The sequence below is a fragment of the Alligator sinensis genome, unplaced genomic scaffold, assembly GCF_000455745.1.
Source record: "Alligator sinensis unplaced genomic scaffold, ASM45574v1 scaffold45_1, whole genome shotgun sequence".
NCBI lineage: Eukaryota > Metazoa > Chordata > Crocodylia > Alligatoridae > Alligator > Alligator sinensis.
This window is the reverse complement of record NW_005842267.1, coordinates 1,389,497-1,416,707: the sequence shown is the minus strand read 5'-3', so window position 1 is coordinate 1,416,707 and position 27,211 is coordinate 1,389,497. Positions and strand designations below refer to the sequence as shown.

General features: G+C 39.2%; 1 protein-coding gene across 1 annotated transcript in view; it reads left to right on the top strand.

Annotated features, from left to right (window-relative positions):
- The window catches only part of DGKB (diacylglycerol kinase beta), a gene marked incomplete at its 5' end in the record, with an annotated part of 469,550 nt that overhangs the window by 342,278 nt on the left and 100,061 nt on the right, over positions 1–27,211 (top strand). The window contains 2 exons of the mRNA XM_014521864.2: positions 3,621–3,711; positions 9,134–9,329. Of these exons, the coding sequence (XP_014377350.1) occupies positions 3,621–3,711; positions 9,134–9,329 (287 nt within the window). The remainder of the gene's footprint in view (positions 1–3,620; positions 3,712–9,133; positions 9,330–27,211) is intronic.

Below are 27,211 nucleotides of genomic sequence, written 5' to 3'. Positions count from 1 at the left end.
GGGAATAATATGATCACACAGGGTACAAAGCAGTGACAGGAAATAGATATTCAATCCAAACAGCAACTGATAAACACATTAATCCACAAGAACATAATTCTACAATGTTCTGATTCATAGATTCAAATTTTCTAGTAAATATCAAGCGTCCTGTCAATTTCTGGGTTTTGTTGTTATTTCTTCAAGACAATTAGCATGATTTTAACATCACTAGGTTCTTGATGTCCTTAAAAAACTATGTGATTGCTATCATATAATTTCTCTCTCCCCTCCTTACCCCCCAGAACGAGTCAGGGTTTTCAGCATATGCAGCCATTCACAAATGTCAAGTCAAAGCTAACTTTATAGACTGGAGGGAAAGATAGCAAATAAAGGGAAAGGAATTGAGAGAGAATAGGAATAAGTAGCAAAAAAAGAGGCTGTAAAAAAAAAAAAAAAAGTACCGAGGTTTGTTCATCTTTATTCCTAAAGGGTACGAAAATAAACTGCTTTTCTGTATTCTTAAATCTGACTGTTTTGTTTTTCCTACTTTTCAGTTGCATACTGTCCCACTGTAGAGCATAGGAAAACGCCAGTTTTCAGTTTTCATTGTTTAGGTTGCATCAGTCTGAGGTGAGCATGAGGCGATAACATTTGCAAACCCCGTCGTTTGGTTATGTAAATGTTCCTTGATCTATTCATGAATTTACTAACTGACATCAGCAAAGAAGATATCTAAAGATTTGGTTTTCAGAAGTAACAGGTAGTTACAGCATCCACTCTTACCGCATTCACATACAATCAGTGGGTGCAAAAAGAAGGGCCCTTTTGAAAATATGGCATGATAGGTATCCCTGAAAACAATGCCATGAAAAAACGGTTTTCCTTTTGGAAAATGTCTGTTAATTTAGAGTTCAGTGCTGAACTACAGCGAGTTTAGTACCCCTCTACATTGTCTTTATGTGGTTGTAGCTTTACAATACAGCTAGTTTTTTACCTGAAGCCACTTACTCTGTAGAGTGAACCCAACTCTATAGCTAGTTCATTTTATAATTAGATCAGTCTGCATTCCTTCCCACCCCTCCACATTTGTGCACTGATGCAGAAGCAGCTATATCAACTTCCAAGCACAGTATGTTGTGTTTGTACCCAAGAATGACTGATACAACTGGATGCACTACATTCATATCTGATTCTTAAATGTGAATAATTAATTCTAATTTGGTATCTTTTTAGGATAGTTTTTTGCCACTGAATATTAATTAAAGTATTGCTTTAGTTACACAAAACTGCATTTAATTATATGAACTGATGTACTGATTATATTTAACAGTATAAAATAAATCCAGTAAAGTAGAAGTGCAGGCTTCATTATACATTTGGGAGGAAACAGATGTAATATCTCCACTGCTTCATGATAAACTATAAATTTCAATATGATGTAAATCTATTTTTATTTTACAATAGAATCCATTAATGAACTTCAGGATACAAATTCCAACATCTTTTTATGTGCGTCAGTGACTGAAAATGACTTGATAGCACCGCTGTCCTGGTGCAAAGTATCTGAGGAGAATGCTATACTTGGAATTTTGATTTTCTCTGAATATCTTGGGGTACTTGCAGATGGGCACTGTACCCAAGCTGCAGCCATGCGTCTTACTTTAAGCTATGTGATTCTACATCAGGAATGGCTTGTGCACATGTTCTCCGGTGCTGGGAGCCATGCCATGAACTCAATCTCAGTAACTCAGGGTGGGGGGAGGTCTAGCAGGTCTGCAGAGTGGGTGGGGGTTGGAAGAGTTGGGGGCAGCTGGCATGTCTACATGGGGGGCTCGGGGAGTAGTGGGTCTGTGGAATGGATGTCTGTCTGGGGCTGGGAGGGTTAGGAGGCTAACACTCCTTGGTCAGGGAGGGATTAGAAGAGCATAGCCTGGAGCTGTGGCAGCAGCTTGGCTTTCCCAGCCCCAAGGATGTGCTCCAAATGTATACAGACATTCAGTAGATTTGACTAACCCAGTGGTTCCCAATCTCTGGTATAGGTACCACCAGTGGTACACAGACAATCTACCAGTGGTACTTGTTAACAGATTTATTATAATTACTTTATATGACAAAAAATTTCTGGTATAACTTAAGGTTGAACTGAAAAATTTGCTGGCGATAGTTAAGGTTGTATCACTTTAAATTAGTGGTGTGGAATCTGTCAGAGTTTGGGAACCGCAGGACTAACCCATTTCAATCTAACTTAGTTCACATCCTCAGGTAAACTGATTTAGATCAGGCTGGTCATTTTTTGTCCAATTTAACTTCCTGAAACATCTACACAGATAGACATGTAGATTGACCTAAACCAAGTTAGGTCAGTCTGAATGTAACATCTGCACATATGCTTATCTGTCATAGGCCCTATGCAGACATTACATTTCTACCAAGAGAATCACGACTCTCCCAATAAATACTACAGGCACACAAGCATTTTCAGTTTCTCCCTGGAGACATATTCGCCCTCCAAGAGAAGCTGTTTTAGGTTCAACCTGCAATATCTCCCTTGTGAGAGAAACTTTATTGCAAGAATGAACACTTTTATGTTCCCCCCCCCTCCCCTGGACCAGGGACTGCCAGGTGTATGGCAGGGCTAGGAACTGAGTTTAGGGAGGCTGTCCCCAAACCCAGTTCTGACCCTGTCAGCTTTCCCTTGCTCACCCCACCACCTACCTGAACAGTTAGGCAGTGATTTAAAAGCCGGTAGAGGTTGGAAGTGGGCTCAGGGAAGCTTTCTTGTCTCAGATCCTTACATTAAGGACTTTAAATGTTGCATGTGCCAATCAAACTGGGGGCACAGACAGTGATTTAAAAGCCCATGGAGCTGGGAAAGTTCTCCCTGAAGCAGCAGGACAATGCTCCCCAAACTTCCCCAGACCAGGAACTGCCTGGTCTGGGGGAAAGACTGGGGCTTCTGTAGTCCCCTCCCAGACTAGTCTGTGGGTGGGTAGGGGAGCAGTGGAAAAAGACTCCCTCCACATTCCCCAGACCTGGGATCACCCTGAGCTCTGGAAGGAGCAGGGAAGAGGGGACAGTTACTGTCTGTATGCCTGTACTGCTCCCTGTTCCAGAAACATTAGTAGCAGTGGAAATTCTCAGAAACGTCTACTGCTAGAAATGAATGCCTGTTCTTGCCAACAATAAACAATAACCAATTAACTGGCTTGGAGCTGGCTTCTCTACTTATGTCTTCTTCATGAAGGGAGAGCCCTATTTCCAGACGCTTGAAATCTATGGAATAGGGATTTCAACCACACAGTAGGTGTAAGATGTGAAATAAGAATCAATAAGTTTTCAGAGGGATGTCACTGGTTAAGTGACAAAAACCTTGTGATAGTCACTGAGAAAGAAAAGTCAAAGGTACATTTGAACCTGTCAGTTCAACACATTTCTGTTATCCCTTTAGGGGATATCATAGAACTTGACACCAACATTTAAGCTTTGAAAATTATGAGCTCATCTATTTCAAATGGGATGTCATATGTTCCCAAGCCTTTGCCATTACTTATGATGGAAGACAGGATGATCACTTTTTTGTTCAGATATTGATATTGCATAAGCTTCTTTCTTTTCTTTCTTTTTTTTCCCTGTTTCAGAATGAAGAACAAATTTTGGTATTTTGAGTTTGGCACTTCTGAAACTTTCTCAGCCACCTGCAAGAAGCTGCATGAATCTGTAGAAATAGAAGTAAGAAACTAATTATTGCATGTCATGCTATGAAATGTTGCTGGTTTGACTGAAATGTTAGGGAGCCAAGGGTGCAGAGTGCCTGAATCCAGCAAGACAGAGAAATGTACATACTTTTGACCCCAGATCCCAAAATATTATTTTTATCCTGTCTATTTGTGGTGTAGCCGTGAACATTGGAACAAAGTTCAGTTTGATGATTAGTGAAGTCTTAATACAGTGGAAGAGGGCAAAAGGTGAACTATAACATTAGAAATCAATAGGGAGTGTGGCTGGGTCAGATAGAAAAATGAAAGACTGTTGGAGGGAGTGAGAACTGCTGCAGGATTAAAATAAAAAAATCTTATTATTTCTAGGTCCTGAGTTTTTATAGCCCTTAAAATTCAATTCTCTAAAATTGTACTTACTTTTCTGAATAAAGGTTAAAGAATAATTTTTTGGAATCATTCCCCTTTATCAACTATCTTTTCTCTCTGCTGAAGAGGCCATCTTACCATTCTGCATCAACAGTTAGCTAAAAAGACAACCTGGATAAATAAGGACAGAATAGGTACAAAAGAAAAAGTACCTCCAAACAGGGGGCTAAGCAGTTTGTGACACAAGTGACTGCATTAGGTAAACCAGGGGCTGCCATTTCTATTAAAAATGTAATGTGAAATAGATTGCATTGAATATAAAAATGGTATTTTAAACTACTATTATGTAAGTAATAATAATGAAATTATTCTTCAAGAATATTTCAATCCTTTTCTCTTCTGAAATAATTTTAGAGCATCTAACAATATTCTTTTGAAAGTAACGGAATATTTGCCACTTACCAGTGAGCATGAGAACTCAAAATGTGTAACAGAAAGCCATTAGGACCCGGTCCAAAGTCTACTGAGAACAACTGAAAGATTCATATTGACTTAGACTTAATGGGCTTTGATCTTTGTTGTTCTCCAAGCACCTGAATACTAAGACTGAAGTCAGGCACAGAACTTGCCTAGTGTGTTTGGTGGAAATGCTTGTGAAGGTATTTTGTTGCTACCAAAAAAAAATGATGCAATTGCTCTTTTCTTGAAAACTGGAGTATTTATAGCTGTTTAAAAGCAAAATTTTAATATCTATTCTGCTTTCTAAGAAACTGCTTCATATTCGGTTCTAAATGCAATCAACCCCTGAAAAAATATTTTTCTAAACATCTAAAGAAGTGACTATCTGATTTGTTTCTGAATGTGGTTCTGGAGTCTCTCTCACATACATTTTAATAGAAAGAGACAAAGAAAACAAGCAGGTTTTATTTCCAAGAAACTACTTTCCATATAGCCAAAATTCTCTGTAAGACTTGTTTGTGGTTAGATTTTTTTTTTCTTAACTAGATGACCGTAATATAGACTACAATTGCTATAATCCTGCAGCCTCACAATTATCCTCTTGGAATGGCACTAAATCTCAGTCTTTTATGTATAATACCAGTACTACTAATAGCAACAATATCCATTAGAATGTAACGCTATAACATGCACTTGTCCTTAATCATTTTATGCTTGCTGGTTAACATCATTAAGGCTAAAGAAAGGTATATGCCCAAACCAAATAGAAACTAACCTCGTTAATATGGGTGACAGGAACAAGTCATTGCAGTCATTGCCCTGCTGATTGGGTGCACCAGTAATGCTTAACAGTGTATTCATATTTGGTTTTTCCTTGTTTCATGTCATCAGCATTTGTGTTTACAATGTGTTTTCATCTGTTTTGTAACCTGATGCCCCTTGCTTGAGGATATCGTTGTACGTGAGACCTTGGTGAACAATACCACATTTCACTTTTTGGCTCTCTGGCAAATGAGCTCTTTGTGAATAAAACACACATTTTGAATGAACAAAGCCCATGAAGATTAAGGATCTATATCTCTGAGCTGGGAAAATGTAAATAGGCATTCTATGGGCAAATATTTGTTCATCTCTATGTTTGATTTCTAACCTAATCAAGTATGGCCTTCCTATTATGCAGTCCCATATCCTAAGTCCTGTATTTCTGTTTTGTATGAGGGGCACAGTAATTTTTAAACTCTTAACTGACAAACTAGAATCCATGTATAAGTTACAGGAAGGGTCACCTGTTCAGGAAAGCATCGTATCCTAATTGTTGTCTTGAATCGCTTCACCTTCATAACTGCCTTTAAAGAAGAAAGTCTGATGAGAGAAGTTAATAGATGGTATTATCTGGCACAATGCTGCACTTGTTTAGCCTGCATAGTCTTTATATCATTTATTTTCAGGAAGCTGAATCAGACATTATGGCCTTAATGTAAGGATAATCTAAAATGTCCCAGGCTAGTGAAAAAGCTAATGTAAAAGCTAACGCTCAGAGAGGGGCGGAGGCTGAGGTAAGAAAGGAACTAGAAATAAGCTACTATTAATTTCTAACTGTCATAGACATGCTATGCATGCAAAAAGCATGCTGTTGTATTAACAACACCTTTACATTATGTGAAACAGAAAAAAATGGGAAGAAAACACATCTGTGTTTTGTTATTTTAGCATCTGAATGTGTTAGGGCAACAGAAAGCTACCTGTCGTGCAAACTCCTCGTCTGTGTATGAACAAAAGAAATCCTCCTTTACTAATTTTAAAAGTAACTCGTCACTGTGGGATTCTGAGGCCTAGTCAAATAATTGTCTTAGTGTACTACCTGCTGTGTTCAATATTGAGTGAAAATGGAAGCCAGGCCTCTGTACCATCTTATTTCACAATTCTTCTTTTATTTAAATAATTCCAGTTGGTTTGGGGGACGCCAGACCTTTATAAATTAACAGCAGGGAAATACCAAAGGTGTCAGATTGCATATTTATCATCTTTTTCGTGTAATACTTAAATATGTATTAAGAAGTGACTGACATAAATTAGGCAGATTTCAGAAGCCACAGGCCGTGGCTTGTAGAGGACCCCCTTCTGCTTGACATTTCATCCTTGTCAAAGATCAAATTATTTTAATTTAGGCTGCAAATTATAAGGAATGAAGACTTCTTTGTGGGAATTCCCTGTGGTAATCTGACTTTTGTTGTTACTGCTGCTTGTCAGTGTGCAAAAGATATAATATGCATGCAAATAAGGTTAAAAAATATGTACTATCTAATTATCCAGCCAGTACATTCCACTTGAAGACAGTGGGAGGCCTGACACACAGTATGTGTTTGATTCATTGAGGCCTGCAGGGTATTTACACAAGATTACTTTTAATTATGAAATTAATATCTGTTTATCTAGAATGTATAGTAGTAAGTGACTATACACATGAGCAGAATTTTTTAGTAAAATATGTCATCTTAATATTTAATACATATAAAATATTGGGAAAAACATGATTTTTTTTCCTCAAAAATTATATTGAAGTCATCACGTTTATCGAAAGGAAAAACAATCAATACAGATTTGCACTTTCTGTTATACTTGTTGTCACAACTGCCAAGTCATTTCATGATGTGTCATTGCACTTTGCCAGCTTCCTTCTATGGACATTATCCACAAATTTAAACCTTAATTTTGGAAGAGAAACATAAAAAATACTGTCACTGTCCTCTCTTTAGATTTTTAACATTGTTAGAATTTGAAAGGTACAGAGTCTGCTTTAAATATGGTTCTGTTTTGTGCTCTGGTAGCTTTCATATAAATGAATAATGAGGGTATGGGCAGTAATAATGATATGTGGCTATCTCTTGAGTTATAGTCTTTTTCATGTTAAAAGCCTTAATACAGGCTTAATATTAAGCAGAGAGAAAGTGACAGTGACCCATAGAGCGGCAAGCTGCAAGATGTCAGTGAACTATCACTGAAGCATAATGAATTATTTTTCTAGTTTTCACCCTGATAATTATATATTGGAATTGCAAAATAAAGCCTGTATCCTTCAATTTACAATGTACAAGTGGACCCCTGCAGCCTTAAAGTACCCCTTTAAACATGCAGACATCCATGGAAAATTGTAAATTGCAGGATTAGGAGTGAATACATTTAATATATGCTGTGGTGTTTTTGCCTGGATATCTCCACAGTTCAGCTGTTTTGTGTAGCATAAGGCTATCATACAGATGCCACAGGAATGTGGCTATCAGGGATACTGGATGGCTCTGTGAATTAATAAGTGGATAATGGTGTCTCTTCCTTTTACATAATAGGTTCAAAAGTGATTCAGGGTGTATTAACCAATTTTTTTTTCCTGTTGTCCTTGCCCCCATCATGCCCTCCTCATCTTTATAGTCAGTGTTTTGCTGCAGAATGGGCTGGCAGTCTCTGTCTGATTCCTAAGGGAAGGGGTATGACTGTGTTAGTAGCACTTTGCCTCTAGACAAGGTAGCGGGTTTAACTCCAAAAACAGACTCATACCCAATGCTGTCATACCATATATTACTTAGAGGAGGCTTTGGATAAATCCATCAGATAGAATGATAAATCAGGGCTCCCAGTTCAATCTCTTATAAGTGAAAAAGTCCTCTGGAGGAATAATTTAAAAAGTAAATTAATAACAATTTATTATTGGGGTCAGACTCGATGATCTATTGAGGTCCCTTCTGACCCTAACATCTATGAAACTAACATCTATGAACAACATATTCTGTGAAGCCTAATATTTCTCAAAAGAACAAGAAAAACATACAGTGATAATGCAAGCTGCCCTTCAGTAACAGGCTTCAAACCTGAAAAGACAGCAATGGCAAGATATCTGTGTCTAGTTATCTTTAGTTCAGCAAGGCCTTTCCAGCATAAAACCCCCCCACTGATGCTCTCTTCTGCCCAAAGACCCTGCCACTAAAATGAAGCATATGAGCCTAAAAGAGTAAATTAACACATCATGTAAAAATTAAATTTTAAAAATCCCATTTAAACCCAAAAGGGAAAGATGCCAGAGACTGTGTAGTCCATCTGGGGATTTCCATGATTAGTGGTAATATGTAAGGGCCTCAAACATTAAGGTGTGATGGGAACCATCATAAAACTTAGAGAGAGTGAGTTTTTCTTGGGAGCAGACAAAAGGACTGCAAATTATTATGAAGGTAAGTACTTTAATATGGATATCTGTCCACTAAAAGCTGAAGTAAAATCATAAATACATTTAAGTCAGGGCAATACATGGTCATCAAAGAACAGCCTTTTACTACCCCATAGATCCATATTTAAGCAAGCAACCTGGGAATCGGTACTATTAGTATAGACCAAGATCTGTTTTCCTGAATCCCATCTCACAGCTCCTTTCCTGCAATAAGTATATATTAGAATTAAACTTTAGTTTTGGAAGAACACTTTGGAAGTAGGAATTCCACAGCCGTAATAATGATAAATGGAAGAAAAACATTTGGTAGGTAGAACATTTTGATTTTCTCTTTCTCTCTTACTGCTTTCTCTCTTTATTTCCTTCTCTCCCCACCCCCTTTGTGAATCAGTGTGATGGAATTCAGCTAGACTTAATCAATATTTCTCTGGAAGGAATTGCGATTCTGAACATTCCAAGCATGCATGGTGGATCAAACCTCTGGGGAGAGACGAAGAAAAGACGTAGCCATCGTCGAACTGAAAAGAAGAGGTCAGATAAAAGAACAACTGTCACAGATGCCAAGGAATTGAAGTTTTCATCCCAAGGTAAGCCTTTGGATTAAAATGATTATCTGATTCTGGAGAGTCAAATCACTTACTGCTGTAGCACAAGAGGCATATAGTACCAGTATTGGGATAAACATGGATATACTGAAAATTGCACTCTGAGTACCAGGAAACCTATCTTTCTTAGAATATCACATGGTATGCAGACTAGATAAAGCAGGGAACATAGTTTTCTTCTGCTTTATTTAGTATAAAAAAGCTTAGTTTTGCTGGAGCCAGCTAACATTTACTACAAATGCTAGTATACATACAATTTGGTTTAGAGGATAATCATTTCCTTTCTCCAACAAACTATGTCTTCTGTGCCCAGGAAGCTTGTCCCATCATAGTAACAAGGAAGTGATTCCACAGCACAGTGGCGTTTCCCTCCCCCGCCCCCCCAAAATAGGATGTTCTGCTGTGATTTTTAAAGCTATTGTTCATTGCCCTAATATGATGTGTTTTCACACTATTACCTGAGCATGAGATAAGGTGTATAGCGCTGATCTGGAAACATGATACATCACATCAGCACAGTATGCTGATATAAATAAAGTATAACAGTGTCTAGAGCAGAGGGATAAGTAGCCTCTTCTAGTGTACCAACGTATTCTAATGTAGGTTGCTATTAGGGTCTTGTTACCTGTTAATTTTAGGCAGCTCCTAGAGCTCTGAATCCCTGGATTATCCATACATTAACACTTGAAACTAGTTTTAAGCAGTCTTTAAGTGGCTTAAAGTTATACCACTCCAGACTAGGTTTATCTCTGATCCATATTGCCCAGCTCATGTTACACTAAGTTGTAGCCACTTTAGACTACACCTCAGTGTAAATACCCCACCAACCTCACTGGCCCAGATCAGGCCAGTACCCCCACACCTTCAGCACCCCAGATCCCCATTCACAGCCTGCCCCCATGCCCCTCCATACACACTTACTTGTGGCTGTCCACATTGTCTGGCCCCAGCGGAGCAGCCAGGGTTAACCTGCCTGTCTGGCCAACACCACTCACCACTGCTGCTGCTGTCTGGACTGGGCTCAGCCCTGAAAAGAACAGCAGCCTGCAAGTGGTGACAATGGCCCCTGGACAGACAGCACAGGCAGCCAGAAGGAAGTTGGGGGAGGGAACAATGGAGGGGGAACACTGAGTGGCAGGGGAAACCCAGAATGGGGAGGAGGGATTCTTACCTTTCAGTCCTCCAAGCTCCTGCTGATCTGAATATGTGACTGTTCCAAACCCAGGCTAGCCCTAACACTGATCAACATTTGTGCAGCTCGCAGTGTAACATGTAACAAGGCCTTTATTACACCTTGTCAGCAAGGGGTGGGGAACAAATGGTCTCCAAGTAAGGTGAGGACAAAAGGCACATACACCAGTGTGTAGGTCATTGGCGACACATAGGGGGTGCATGCGGGTACACGCACACCCCCTGAGATTGGCAGTGCACCCCCTGAAAGAAGCACTGCCGAGACTGCCAGCGGTGCCTGCAGGTGGTCACCACCTGCTATCCCACCCCCTTGCCATCAACACCACCAGCAGCATCTGCAGACGGTCACTGAATGCCACTGGCCGCCACCAATGCTGCCAGCGGCATCTGTGGGTGGTTGTCGTGCCCCCACAGCCTTCAGGGCCGTGCATCATTCATAGTATATCTTGTACTGATATTGTTTTATCCTTGATTCTTGCAGAGGTAATGCTACTCTGGATTGGGTATACGCCATTCTAGGGGGTTATGTCTTCTGTCTTCTCCTTGTTTACTCTAGTGAAGAAATCATTTATATCAGTATAAACATTATGTATATCTGAGTTGTGTCCTGAGGCACAGGGACTCTGGGATTGCTGAAGCAGTGTACATAGTAGCAGCATTTGCTGTGCCCTTGAGCATGTTGCAGGATGTTCTCTTTAGCTTCCAACACCATTTCAGCCCCAGAATCCCTATCACCCTTCCCTGTCAAGTCCTGAGTTTTCTATTGCTATAGTCCGTGCCAGTATCCCTTGATTCTTGCATACCAGGAGAGAAAAGAATCAGGATTGAGCATGGCTGAAGTGTAGTGAAAGCTTTATTTCAGTTTCCCTTTTGTATTGACTTTGTATAGCTTAACAAACAAAGGGATAGTGTCCTTCACCTCTCAGGCCGTGATTCTATCTCTTTGTGATGAAAGTTATGATGAAAAACTACTATAATCTTTCAGTTGTTACAAGATCTGTATGGAATTAAATTGCTTTTCAATCTATTTGGTCAGTGGATTGGAGTCCACATTTTTAAAAAATCACCATTACACTTTGCTTAACACAATTGTTTACAGTCTCAGTGAATATATCAAGGAATGTAGTCTGCTACATTAACCTTTTAAAGGTGGTCCCTTCATTTCAGTATTCAAGAATATTGTCACATAGTGCAAAGAGCACTGTGTGTTATACCTATTATGTGGCTAAACAATGGAACTCTGTTTCCAGTGCTGATCCAGTGTCTTTCACAAGTCTTTTAGTATAGTTTAAATAGTTTAAGTCTAAAGTAAATAGTCAGTGGACAAACTTTAATGGTAATCAGATAGAAAAAAAATGTGCTAAGAAAAGAAATGTATTTTAAAGGTTCTAAGATTATAAAACACAGATTTTTAATTATATATACACATGTAAAAGTACTTGACTATGGTTCTGTTAAGTCTGGAATTTATAGACAAGCCTTGGTTAGGTCAGGTGAAAAGTTTAAATCTATCGGCTATCAAAACAGCTGACTTCCTGTCTGTTCTATGACAGTCTGATAGCTTCATTAGCTCCAGAAGATTCATAGATTCATAGATGTTAGGGTTGGAAGGGACCTCAATAGATCATCGAGTCCGACCTCTTCAAGCAAGAGTATATGCTTGAATCATATTTTGTCATAGACAAGTTTTGTTTTTGTTTTTTTACTCCTTAAGTCTCTTTAAGATTCTTATTTTTAGATGGGAGCAAACATTTCACAAAAATGTTAAAGCCATGTGCTGAAATTTGTACTGCTGGGTTGAGAACAAAGATAAATACACACCTGCATGCTAATCTCTGTTCCTTTATTTACATATTATGAATAAATATCCTTTCAGCTGGCTTTATGTCCAACACAGAATCTAATCACTAGACCTAACTAAGCAATACATTTATACGAGACTATTAGCTAACCTAAGGGCTTCTTGCTTTTAGAGGATATGTATTTGATTTCTGTGAAAATCTAAATCTCTCAGTTATAACTCTGAATAGCATTTGAATTTGTGTTCAGAGCTGTCAAAAATAGCATTACTACTATGTCACCTAAACTGTGGGTCAATTTACACTTCATTCTACTCCCTGCTCTCTGCCTTTGTGATGTTATAACCTGACCCAGATAATGCACATTGGGGTGAAGCTTGGTATACCAGGTCTAAGTCCAGGAAAGATATATTTATGTCATCACTACTTAAGGCTTTGCTGTAACTGAGCGATTTGTGTAACCTGTTGCATCACTTCCCTGCAGCAAGCCAGGAAGGAGATTGTGAATGAGAGGTCAAGGGAGGGAGTAGGTTGATATCCACTGCTGAGTAATTGTCCTGGTGAAACTAGACCACCTAGTTTATTAATATGGGAGAACGTTAGGAGGCAAGAATCAGCCCTTCCTGCCTACCTGCAAGTAGGTACTTTTTCTCAGGGTCCGGCTTCCCTTTCTGTGTTTCTGTACAGGGTGAAATTATCCCACTCAAGAGAGTAAGACATTGCCTTACATCTCCAATAATTACACCTCCAATAGTCCCCAGGGGTTCAGCACTACCCCCTTCCACCAGGGCTGGTCCTTGGGGACCTGGCATCACCCCTTCCTATCCCACCATGCTGGGATTTGGTCCTGGGGGCCTGACACTGTCCCCTTCTGGCCTCCACATGCTAGATTGGACCCTGGGGCCTGGTACCATTACCATCCAGCCCTGCATACTAGGATTGAGCACCCAATTCAGTGCCTAGGACTTCCCTCAGGTTCAGAAGCTTGGTGGAGGGGGATCAGTGCCACTTCTCTCCCTCCACTAAATTTCTGACCTGTGGGGAGCCCCTGTGGGCCATGGGCTGGTTTGAGCATTTCTGGTATAGCATATTTAAACAAAATGCTAGCATAGATATTCACACAATTCTTAGTACGTTTGAATTAAGAAAATATTGGTGTATTTTTGGACATATATTTCATACATTCAGAATAATCTACTTTTCATAAAAAAAAAACCTAAATACAGATTTATTTAAGAGTCTAAAAATGGAAGCATGGTTAGCATGTTGATTGTGCAAAATTTTCACATGCAGCATTTTAGTATGATAGGTCCCCAGCATTTACAGAGCTATGAAGTGTCTGTCTACTAGTGGGTTTCTAGGTCCAAGATATTAGCAATGACCATGAATTACCCTTAAACTTTATTTAATTTTTTTTTTCTTTTTTTGGACAAAAAGCCAAAAACTGGTGCTTTAGCAGTCAAGACCTATACATGTAAATACCACTTTTTTTAGGTGATCCATCATCAGTGATATATATTAATTTTTCCTTCCTGAAATATTCAATTCAGTTCTTACACCTTTCATTTTCTTCTTTAATGTTTGTGATAAAGAAATATGTTATCACTGGACTTGCACTGCCAAATTTCTTTTGGGAGGGAGAAAGACTTTTATTTCCTAGAGTTTATTTACAGCAAAGCTTGCAACCTCTTTACAGGTATTGTATTATAAACTCTTCACAATATGAATGCTACTACTTCTGTATTTTGTATAGCACTGGGTATGCTGATGCTTAACAAAGCATTAATGAAAAGCAGAAGACAAATTTTACAGCTTGACAAAAAAGTTGTAGTGAGTTCTTCGAGACATGTTAGACTAATTCAAGACAATGCATGTTCATGTCCGAGCATCTAGATATGAACTGAACTTACAAGTTGATTCAATAGCTCTGGGTGGAAATGTGTGTCGATAACTGCTTTATGAGTTTCTGAATGGAAATGCGAAAGTTGTAAAGAAGTAATATGTAATATGTATTAAGGCAAAATATTCACCAGCAGAAATAAAGGCACCTTTAGAAGCTTGGGAATATGATCAGAGGCCCCAAAACACAATATCTATAAACACAGTGGGGGTAGTATATTTGTTACAGTGAGGGAACAAACCTATCCAAATGGGTTCCAAATAAGTGATCTTTGTGGTCCCACAAAACCCTTTAGTCTAGAAGCTTTATTCTTGGGGATTTTTTTTTTTATGTTAGTGAGTGGCCTAAGAGGCTTTTCATTGCTGTCATGCATCTCCAGATTTCCAGTGTTAAAACATTGTTGTGATCCAGAGACATAACTAGGAGTTTTGTTGCTCTGGGCAGGGAGGAAGGGTCGTGGTGCTGAGTGATTACGTCCTTCAACTGGAGCTGCTGCAGCTGCTGTGACAACATGAGCTTTACCTGCTGCCATGGTGCGAGCTCCCTGAATAAGGATGGGCTCCATTGTGGTGCTGCCATTGTGGTGCCCCCTCAAAACTGGTGCCCAGGTCTGGTGCCCCATACACCTACCCCTAGTTACACTGATGATAATGATTTTCAACATCTCCAAAGTTGAATAAAGATACATAAGAGAAGCAGAAGCTGCATTCTAGGGTGAGCTTCACTGTAAAACCTTTCACTGGGAAAAATGCTTTGGAATCCGTCAAAATTCAAGTTATCCATGTTAGGGAGTTATCTATGCTTTCATATGCATAATATTATAAAGTTTTAATTGGAGTCTAGAGAAAATACAATATTGACGTGCAGGAAAGAGGCCATTTATCCAATTTTTCAGTTACAACACATTATATGCCCTGCTCAACTTTACTCTTTTCCTTTTTGTTTAAGACATTTTTGAAACAAAATGCAACTATCAATCATTCTCTCATAAAACAGAGTTGCATAAATAAAAATAGCTATTATATTTCAAAACCATTCATTATTATACTTCAGTTGCAAAAAATGATGTGATGATAGCTTTAGCACACAAAAAGGATTTATACATATCCTTAATTAATAACTTGACAATCCTAGCTAGGTATTTGAGAACATATGCTAAATATGTAGTTTGATGGAAATGGACAGTCCTGCTATTATCATTTTCACCAATTGTATTAGTTAGATTTGTGAGTTATTTAGGTTAATTTAAGGAAAATAGTTTTAAATTGGCTAAATATAACTACAGTGTCTGTTTTAGAGCTATAGATGATACATTTGGCATTCAAATTCCAGTAAGCAGAAACATTTCCAAGCATTTAAATTCAGTGACTAAATCAATTAAATGTTGAAGCAAGAAAATAATTACATATTGCTAGGAACTGGGCTAAACCTCACTGAAACTGAAGAGGTGAGGATATAAACACCACCTTTCACTTAAGATAGTGTAAGAAACAGTTACACTCCTTTATGATCCCCAATAGCTAAAACAGTAGCAGTCTCCATCCCAAATGCATGCATGTGTCACCACCCTACAGGCACCTGCAACGCACGTGTGGGTGGAGGGGTTTCACTGGCTGCTGTTATGTGGAGACTTATGTGTCGTTGAAAGCAAGGGAATAATACCAAAGGAGCTAAGAAAGAATGGAATGCCATACTCAATAACATCCGAATTAATAGCTTAACCCTAAAGAAAAACAAAGAACTCCTGGACTGAATGCTGGCTAAAAGAGTATTGGAACTCTGACCAAAGAGAAAGTCCTGTGCTCAGGAAAATTGGATTTTATACATTCTTTGTACAAGCTTGCATCAAACATACTTGGCTACATCATCAGTGTATCCTCTTAAAGCAAACATAGCAACCCAAAGTACCCAGAACTCTGGCTAATCACTCAGGTCAAAAAAGAGAAACTATTATCATTCCTAAATTTATTTATTTATTTATTTATTTTTACACACACACACACACACACACACACTGCACCAACAATATATATAATGTGCTGATGAAGAATGGAAACTTTCTATCTTCCATATACATCGTTCCTAAATTTATATATATAAAAATTTAGGAATGATAGCTATGAAAGATTGAAAGTCTCCATTTATCAGCACATTATATATACTGTTGCTGCATTGTCTTCACTGATTGTACATAGGGTAGTAAAAAAAAATTAATGATTGACAACTCAGAATCAGGGACCCTATTTTCTGCTTTGTTAAATATATAGCATTAATGATATTGCACATCTTCTGCAGAACCTAGTTCTGTACTGTTTTTCCAGGACCTTCTCTACACACATTCGTAAGTTATAGCATTGCATGATCTTCAAAAGTTTTAAAGGCTTTATGTGAATACCTTTGGTTTTGCAATGTCACACAAGCTAATATGAATATCTTTGGTTTTGGAATATCACAAATTTGTCTTTTCTAGATTTCCACTATTTGCTAGTTTTAAGTTGTCTGTCTGAAAATTGTATGAGAATAGCCTGAAATGCCAAAACATGATGTTTTGGCATTTCAGCTTCTGGCCTTGAATGATGTGAGAATACAAAGCAAAGCCCATAAATAATGAAATTAATTCCATAATCCAGTTATTTCCACAAATGATAATGGAGCATTGCCATATTTATAAGGTTTGAATACAGCATAGGTAGTCAGTTCTATTTTTATTTGAATCACTATCTCCCATTTGGGATAATCCTAATCCAAAATGGACACAGTTTAAGTGATATGAAGGTTAATTTCGGTTAAAGAATGAGAGGGCTGCAAAGGTAATAAGTAAAATGAAGGAAGGAGAAGGAATAAAAAAAGAAGGATGATCCCACTGGTCCAAAGTTAGGAGAGCAGTAAGAGCAGGAAACACAAAGAGCAGGAAACACAGCTGTCATCAGCTGATGGTGTGACCTTTTATAAAATATGTTGATTCGTGGTCCAGTTATTTTGCATTAAGGACAGAGTTGAATTATAGTCAGGGCCTCATAGTTTTTACCTTGGAAAAATTTATTGAGAGTGATTTGATACAACCATATGCCCCAGTTATTGGTTTAATTTTGTTTAGATGCTTAATCTTTATCTAGAATTTATAACTTTCCTTTTTAGAGCTATTCCTTGTAGGTTTACTGTTGTCTTCAGAGATCTTCATTTTGATTTTATTCATAATGAAGCCTAACCATGCAGATATTTCAGAGTACCAAGTCAAGTAAGATCTCGCTGTTCAAATGAAATCAGTACTGCGCTCTGTATTCCCTTTTTTCAGTGATATCTCAAGAGTGTAATGGCCTCTTCTGCATGGTTTCACAAAAGAAAAGTGTTGGGATACTAAGTTCACCACATTGAACACCCAGAGAGGAACCTACAGCTCTGTATTAGGCACATAAATTTGCTATTCATTTCCTGGGGAAAGTTAGATGCCTAAAAATGGGATTCTTAGCAGCATGCTAAGCAAAGAGCTGAGAAAGTCATCCAATAGAAGATACTGAAGAAAAGGATGTGTCTTAAATTCTGCCCTTCTCTGAGCCTTAGGTACCTATACCTGGGGTGTAAAGAAATTCTGATTCCAGATTGGGATTCAAAACTCAGAACCTTTCCCTAGCATTAAGAGACTAAGTTTTTCCTTTCAATAACCTAAGAGGACATAGTCTTGTGGTTTAAAGAGCAATGGCAGTGGCTGTACTCCCTTATACAACAGCTCAGTAGCTAAACCACATATTTAAGATGTCAGAGACTTGAGTGTTATACCCTGCTCAGTATAAGGATGTTCTAACCACATCTCCCACCTCCCAGAATAGTGTTATACCTACCATGAAGTCTGTTTAAGCAGTGCCACTATATAGGAAAGAATTCAGGATTCGTTGGGTGAAAGAGGAAGCACAAAAGCATGTGCAACTCAGTACCCAGTGAACAGGGCATCCACATGGGAGAGGGAAAAGCAGAGTTCTTGTCCTTGCCCCAAGGACTTTTTCTGTGTTTTATCCAATGCCTGTTAAATGGAAAATACAGAAATAGTCTTTGGAGCTGTCAGAAGAATGCAGGGCTCTCTTCTCCCAAGTAAGTGCCCTGATCACCAGCCTAGAAAGCCATACTTCCTCTCTTTGCCCAATGGATCATGAATTCCTTCTGTAAACTGTCATGCCTCCAACTGGAGGAGTGGAAAGGGGTACTGTCCCAGAAGAACCTGAGCACTTTCCTGGGAAGTGAGAGAGGTTAACTTAACCTGTTACCATTCTTAGGTAGTAAATTAAATACCATGCACTTCAAGTTCTGAGGTCTTAAGATCTCTTTATAATTGTTTTATGAGATCATTAAAGACAGGACTGCTCTCTTCCTGATACAATGGTATCCTCTGAAAAATATATATTTTTCCCCTTCCTTGTTGTGTTCTATCATATGCCAGTCTTTCCTCTTGGATATTACCTCTTCATTAAAGCAGTGCTGAAGGATTCTGCAAGCCTTACTCATATTTTTCAGTACCTGAAAAACTGAGCCCATATTTTGTAAAATATTTAGTCCTTTAGAATGCAAATCACTCTGCAATAATAGCAAGATATAGATGATGATGATTAAGAAGTAGTAGCCTCTTGGTAATTTGAATGGCAGTCTTATTAGGATTTATATTTATAAAGCATGTATGTGTGTTTCTGTGCAGTGTGTGTTATGGTAGAAAAAACAATTTCCTTTTATTTACAAGGCAATTGAGATTGTCATTGTATTATACCTTTTGGTTCACAGAACATTCATTTTCTTTCAAGAGTTATTCATTGAAAGAGGATAATTATGGTGTATTTCACAGACTGCCAGAAGGAAAATGTATCTCTGAAAAGTTTCATTTCCCTTAAGTTGCTCATTTTCTATAGGAAGACAGAGCTATTAAGTAACATACACATGACAAAGATTGATTAAAATGACATAAAGGACTATCTTATGTCTAAGTTACATGCATAACTTCCATGATTTCAAATAGAACATATTACTTGAAGTAATCTATAAAAGGGCTAAGAAAATGTGTTTCTTCAAGAAGGTTGGCAGGCATGGGAGGAATGGCATGTTACCCACCCACCCATAAATAGGAATTGAGCATTTTCTCACACTAAGGGCCTTGTTGCACATTAATTTTGGGCAGCTCCTGGACCTCTTAACCCCTGGATTGTCCACACATTAACACATGCAACTAAGGACCATTTAGGTAGCTTAAAGTAATAGTTAAGGACCCTTTAGGTAGCTTAAAGTTATGCCACTTCTAGGCAGATTTCTCTCTGATCCATGTTACCTGTGTGGATACCTTTATGAGTGTTATGTATAAGTTGTTACGTTGGCCTGAGGACTGCAGAAGGTAATGGAAGGACACAGCAGAAACATAGTCTGAGCACTGCTCTCTGAACAAACAAACTTTATCGTTTTATAAACTTAACTCCTTGGTCTTTTGAGAACTACACATTACCCCACTTGTGTTACACTAATGTATAGCCACTCTAGGGTACACATTAGTATAAACACCGCCACCGCCTCTCTTGATGGGTCAGATCAGGTCCACTGCCCCCTATGCCCCCACTCCCTGCTCCTTCTTCAGGCCACCATCCCCCTCCCTTCTCCACTGACCTGAAACACGCCTGCTCCCTCCCCTCCCCTCCCCTCCCCTCCCTGCCCTGTCCCATCCCCCACCAACCTGGATAGGTCTGCTGGCCCCTCAAATTGGGCCCACTGTCCCCTGTCCCCCCAGCACCCCAGATCTCCACTCACCCCTCCCCCTTGCCCCTTGGCTTACTTTTGGCTGCTGGATTGTCCCAGGGGAGCAGGCAGGGAGGATGGGGGGAACACATCTGCCCAGCCTCCACTATCACCAGTGCTGCTCTCTAGGCTAGGCTCAGCCCAGAGAAGAGTGGCAGCCTGGCAGCAGCAGTGGCAGTGGTGCAGGGTTGGGCACATGGATTTGCTTTCCCTGCCTGCCCCCCTGGGACACCCTAGCAGCCAAAAGTAAAGCAGAGGAAGCCGAGGGGGAGCCTCAGAGACAGGAGATTAGAAGAGAGCAGGGGTGAAACCTCAAAGGGGGGGAGCACTAGGGGGCAGGGGAGGAGCCACAAGCCCAGATTGGCTCCCTCTGACCCAGATTTGGCCCACCACCCCCACTCCCCCAGCAATGGCCTTCTGCCCCCCTCTACCCTGCTGCTTACTTTTGGCTGACACTGTTGCAAGGAAGCAAACAGAGAAGGGGAATCTCCCTGCTGACCCCCCCCTGCTGCCACTGCCACTCTTTGGACTGGGCAACACAAGCCAGGGGATAAAGGGGATGTGGGTGAGACGCAAGAGCAGGGGAGTGGAAGGGAACAGAGGGAGCCCAGGTTCAGGTGGGAAGCCTAAGATGGTAGGGGAGGGAGGGCATTCTCACCTTTCAGTCCTCAAGGCCGCTGCTGGCTTGAATGCATCACTCCAAACTTGAGCTAGCACTAACACTGATCAATATTTGAGTCGCTCAAAGTGCCCCAAGTCGGCATCTCCTAACACGTCTCTCTTTGCACACATCATACACATTGCATAATTAGCAGGGGCTGCTTATGTACATCTGCCCCATGAGTCATATGTCACTTTTGCTCTAGTTTAATGCTTTCCAGGACCCCTATGCTTCCTCAGCCTAAACAAACTACTTTCAAGACTGCAAATTAATATTTAAGAGGGGAAATGCAATGTAATACATTGCCTACAAAGAACTCTAATATACTGAACTCTCAATACATTGTCAGTTAGACATACAGTTTCCACAATTAATCCTGTACTGCCAGTGAGATGGATTAGAGTGCCTAACAATTTCTTCCATCTCTAATACCTTAGACACTAGTGTTGCTGGTGTATCTGCATGCAAAGACCTGAGCTTCAAGTTGAGAATGTACCCAGAAGAATATGAAGTTCGATAACATTTAGCCATTCAGCACATTCTAGGGGACCCCAGGAAAAGCCAAATTTTTGTTCACATGGTCTGCTTTGCCTATTTCCTCCATGTCACAGTCTTTTTTTCTTCATTGGTGTGTGTTAGCAGCCTGTGAAACTGAGTATAATATAGTGACAATCTGGAATTATGTGTGCTAAACCAGGAGAAAAATAAATGTTGCTTGAAAATTTACTGTACAATGCAGCAAATAATATTTGTATAGGAATGTATGACATAAATTCCATTGGCCATAACTCCCTTTGGGGTGATTCCTTTTGAAATTACCAGATATAAATGAGGGAAGAATAATAATAAAGAGCTGTAACTAAGGAATGTTGCATACATGCTACTCCTAAAAATGAATCCGTGAGAAACTCTGCACGTTCTTGTATTATATAACAGTGTGTTTAATGCAGATATTTTTATTCTCTGTATATTCACCTGTGTTCTTATTCTGGTATTTTCCTCCTCCAAAATCACATTTTGAAGTGAGACTATGGATGAAGCAGAGAACAGTAAGATTAAACTAAAAATCTCTACTGAAAGGCCTCCTTTAATTTAAATGTAAATAAAATGCTGTATTTAAAAATAAAAATCCCTAAATTCTATTTTTTCTAGGACAATGAATTATGGTCTCACACTGGCATATAGCACTGCAACAGAATTTCTGGTGCAGTAGTGTTAAATGAGGGTGAGAGTAAAAACTAGCCGGTGTCTTTAGTTATATATATATATATATTCTATTACAGTACTTTGGTAAAGACTTTTCCCATAATTGTCAAAATGAAAACATCTGTTGCTTTCTCCAATAAGCTCATTTGCTTTCATGCCATTTTTATAATTCACTTGTCTCTTTGCTTCTGAAGTTTTTCAGATATAAATTATTTGTAAATGTTACTTTTCTTCCAAATGCTTACAAAAAGTCAGCAATTAACTAACTATAACAGGTGTTTCCTTTCTTGGGGAAAGGAATGCATACGATTATTGTAATTTAGATTCCTTCGCGAGTTAAGGAATTGTTCTCTTATTCAAAATCAGTGCAAGTACATAGAAAATGGTAAAAATTGAAGCTTTTAGGCAAAAAGAATTTTTTAACCCTTCCAGAATTTTTCTCAAGTCCATCAGAATCGCTGAGCCTTTGGGTACTTGTCAGTAATGACAATGCTTTAAAACTCTGACATAAGTGGAATCACACTCATGCATATGGGTGTGGTTAAAATTCACAGTGATCTCTTTTAATGCCAAACTGTATGTATTTTCATTATGACCTTTCTACAGAGAGGCGGAAATATCTATCTTCAGTATTCAGTTTGTTTAACAGCAGACAAGTATTCCCAGGGAACATCCACTAGTGTATTACCCAGACTATTTGCGCATTTAACCCTGCCCTAGATGCCTGAATCTTAAGATTAAAGATTCAAAAATACAAACACGATATCCCAATGGAATATTTGTGGCTGTGATAATATATCATCATGTCCACCCATACATTCTGGTTGTTTTTCATTAGAAAATTTCAAGTTCCTTTCAAGATTTGTCATAGGTATCATACTGACAGCAACAAAAGGAAGGACAATTTCAGCTGATATACCTGAAAATGCCAATCATTAAAAAAAAGGGTAAAACATTCTAAAAATGTTTCTGACTTGAATGATTTTAACACAGTCTTGTAAGGCAGCAAGCTAGGTGTATATTTCTTCCTGGTGCATCACTCACCACAGATTTGCTATGTACAGGAACAGCATGTGTGTGTGTGTGTGTGTGTGTGTGTGTGTGTGTGTGTGAACAATTCTTGTTTTGAGTAAAAATTCTAACTGATTTTTTCATGCCCTTTGGAAAGCATCAGGCTCACTGCATATTGGTTCTTAGAATCATAAAAATATTCTATGAATAACTAATTCTTTTATGGTTTTGCAAGAAAGGGATGTTTTAAAATGATGATGAATTTACAAATTTTGGTTTTCTTTTCCCATTCCCTTCTCGTTGCTCCCTGTCTTGACTGTTATCACTGCAACATTTTACCTCTGGGAGTGGGATACGCAAATGTCATGCTGCAGATATTGAAGAGGGTGATATTGCTGTCTCTGTCTTCTCTTTTTAGTATAAAGACTGGTATAAATCAGGGGTAAGTAAAAGCAAAATCAGTCCAGCCATGTCATCTCAGTGACCTACTTCATTTTTCCCTGCTTCCTTTAAGTTTTGGTTTTCCTTCTGACACTGTTAAATTTTGTCAGTAAACCACCAGATTGTTTATAAGAGTACATTGTAAAGTAGGTTGTACTAGAAAGTACAAGCTACCTAACAAATTAATGGCATTGTGAGGCGCTGCTTGCTGGGGTGAAAATAAATTGTAAGAAAATAGAAGGAGACAGGTAATGGGCACTAGCTATGCTACACAACACTTTTCAAACTGCTGCTGACTGTGTGCCAATAGATATGGCAATAACTGTCAACAAGATTTACAATACTTTCACATTTACACAGTGAGAGTAGAAAGGTTGAAAGAGTTCTATAATTTTATTTAAAGTTTAGTGCCAACTATTTCTGAACCAACTATTCCCAGGTGACAGGGTCACAAACACATTGGTTGTCATTCACATGTATCAATGAGAGAGTCCTTTCTTTTAAATTCAGGAGTTGTTGAAACTGGAGTTTAGAAAAGATTTTCCACAATTTCTGATTGCTGTAAATTGTTTCTGGTTGTTTGTGGCCCCATTCCATGAGTCATAAACTTTTGGCATAAAGAGCTCTTTTAACCCTGTCCCTGGAACTGATAGAGGGTGGTTTAAATCTACTTTTAAACTAGCTGATGAAGTAATCCCTCTGCTTTTGAAAACATACTGCATGTCTCTAATTCAGTTAGTCTTTAAGGTGTGAATGTACCATGCCTTCTGACCTAAAGCTACTTTGTCAACTTTGTGCCACCTGTGAATTCACTCTGCACCAAAGGCATCATCAGTCGGCTGATTAAGCATCTAAAAAGCTCCCTTGAACCTTCAGAGCTAATTTTCCTGGCAAAATTTTTTAACTGTTTTCAATAGTTGTTAGTATTGAAAAGTTGACAAAACTGGGAGAATAAGTTGAACTCTTTCACAGATTATCAGTAGAAATGTCAGATAATTTCTGAGCACTGAATCTTCATTTCCTGGTAATAATGCCTGACCTACAAGTGAAGGGCTTATTTTGACTTTTTGATTTTGCTGATCCTCAGTAACCACCCATATAAGTACCTCTTACCTGATGGTTAAGAAATCTACACTGTGCTAGTTTACCCTCTTTCCTTGACGGGTAATCTGTGGGTAAGAGCATGCACAAAGTGAGTTACCCCAAAGCAGCTGTTGTTGAAAATAGCTCTCTTTATGAGTTGAAAGTAAATGTGAACTGGACATTGCTGAGAGATGATAAACATAAAATGCACTGTGGAAATCGCCAGTCATTTCCCATGGTATAACAATTCTCTAAAAATAGTATTGGAAAATCCCTCCTTTTTCTCCATGGGGTTGTCATCAAGCATTTCTTTTTCTGAGTTAAAGCCATGAAAACATTCCTTTAGATTCTTTTTTAAAGGGTCGACTACCAAACACTTGAAAAATCTACGTTCCCTAATGTGACTGGCATGATTTTATCGGGACTGAGTGAGATTCCTTACACTCTTGAACTAAATGATAGATTATGACTGTTTGGCTTTGTGTTTGATTCTGTTTACTGCTAGTATGACTTAACCCCAACTTCTCAGAAAAGCTTCCTGTGGTTTTTACATTCATTGGTTTCAGCTGCCAACCAGTAAAAAAAAAAAAATTTAAATCTGGGAGATGCAAGACTTGGATCAAACCACAGTACGTGTCTTCATAAATCTCTTATGTCAATCTGTTGGTCACTTTTATTGTGGGACTAATATCTCATTCAGTAAAGAAAAAGGGTCAAGATTAGTAAATAAAAAATAGCTTTCAAAGCTCAGATAATACAGGGGGCTGACTAAGCCATTTCTCTTACTATTTTACATGAACTTAATAAGCTATCGTGTTTGGACAAACTGGCATCTAGTGATAAGTATTTATTTGTACTGTGGTAGCACTAGGCGGTCCCAATAATGAATCTGGCTATAGTGTGCTAGGCACTGTACACAAAGGGATAGTTCCTACTTGCAGAGGAAATATTTGTCAATCTTGTAGCACTTGTGAATTGCACCAAGGCCTCACTAGCAGGCTGATTAAGCACCTGAAAAGTCTCATTGTGCAAACACCTTAATGTTTGCACAAAGGGGTAAAAGGGGTTGAATATCAGCTGCTTCTTGGTAACTGACTTTGCATGCCCTAACTCCACAGTAAGCAGGATACACTCTGTCAGCTTAGCGCTCAATGAAAGAGGGGTAAACTAGCATGATTTAGCTTTCCTTAACCATCAGGTAAGAGTATTTATATGGATGGTTACTGGGGGCAGAAAACATATGATAAATCCACCTCCTTTTCCTTTGCAGTCACCTGCCCTGCTGTCACACCCTCAGTTTAAAATATTAACTTAGTACGATTAAAATATATTAACCAGGAGTCATCAGGCCCTGGGTCCCAGCACCATCCTCTCCCACCCCCATGCACTGGGATTAGTCCCCTGGGGGTCTGGTACCACCCCCCATGCCCCAGCATGCTGGGATTGGACTCTGAAGTCTGCCATCACCCCTGCCTGGCTTTGCATGTTGGGATAGAGTACCTGATCCAGCACGCAGGGCCAAGGGCTCCCTGTGGGTTTGAAAATTTGGCAGTGTTTGAGTAGTTCCATCACTCCCCTGTCATCAAATTTCCAGACCCATGGGAAGCTCTGTAGACCAGATGACACAGGACTGCAGGCCAGATCAGGGCCACAAGCCAGGGGTTGAGCACCCCTGGGCTACAGTATCCCATCTGGTAAGCCATGTTATTTCCCTGACCCAGAACGTCCCCTCCTGGTCCCTCAGGATATGTCTATGAGGCCTAAAGCAGTTCTATGCCGAGACATACCATGTTTGCTCTGCATGTGCTAACTCCTGAACCAGAAGTTAGTGTAGTGCTACGCAAGCAACAGTAAACTGTAAAATGGAGAAGGTTATGAGCACCTGTGCAGTGTCACACTAGGTGGATAAACTGCTTTACAGGCAATTTATTGGTTTCAATTTCACTTTAGGAGCTAACATATATGGAACTGGCATCGTGTGTCTCAGTACAGAGCTGCCTTGTACTATATGGACACACTTTCCTCTATTGGGAGGAAAGGTCTCCAGAGTCCTATTACTTCTTAGCCTAGCACTCTCCTTAGAGTCTTGATGAGAAAATTGTATGTGCTGCCCTTAAACATATTCTGGGACATCTTCCCAGTCCTGCTTTTAGTGCTGAAAAATCCAAAGAAATTACCAATTTCGGTCTCTCCTCCTAAAGTCCTTCATCTCCCTCTTATTCCAGGATGCAGAATCAAAAGAAGTCACTCCTCTTGAATACCCTCCTTTCCCTTAGTTTACCAGAGTTGTTCTTATGCAACTTTTCTCAAACCCTTAACTACATCCAGCCCTCTTCTCTCAAGAGATGATCCAAGGCTTCCTTGCTCCAAGGCTGTATTCTGTGATATCTCTATATTCACTATTTTACCGTTCTCCCTAAGCTTAGCCTTGTTCTTTCTATGTGTTTCATCTTGTATTAATGGAGCTTCCACATGCTCATTAATTCCATATTCACTCCAATTATCCCCTTCATGGTCAGTGTGGTGTCATACTTCCCTTCAAGAAAGTACTTAAGCATCTGCTGAATTTTAAGCATGTATTTAAATCTGATTGAAATGGAATGTGCTAAAGTCTAAAGACATGCCTAAATGTTTCCCCAAATTAGTGAGAAGGAAGAGGTTTTCTTGGTTTTATAGTTGGGAGTGATGTTAGACAAGTTTTTGGGCAGTGAGGGAGATCTGAGGAAAGGCACTTTGTACCCAAAAGATTGTCTAACATCTCTCTCAACTATTCTATTAGTCCAATAAAAGATATTACCTCTCTCTCTGC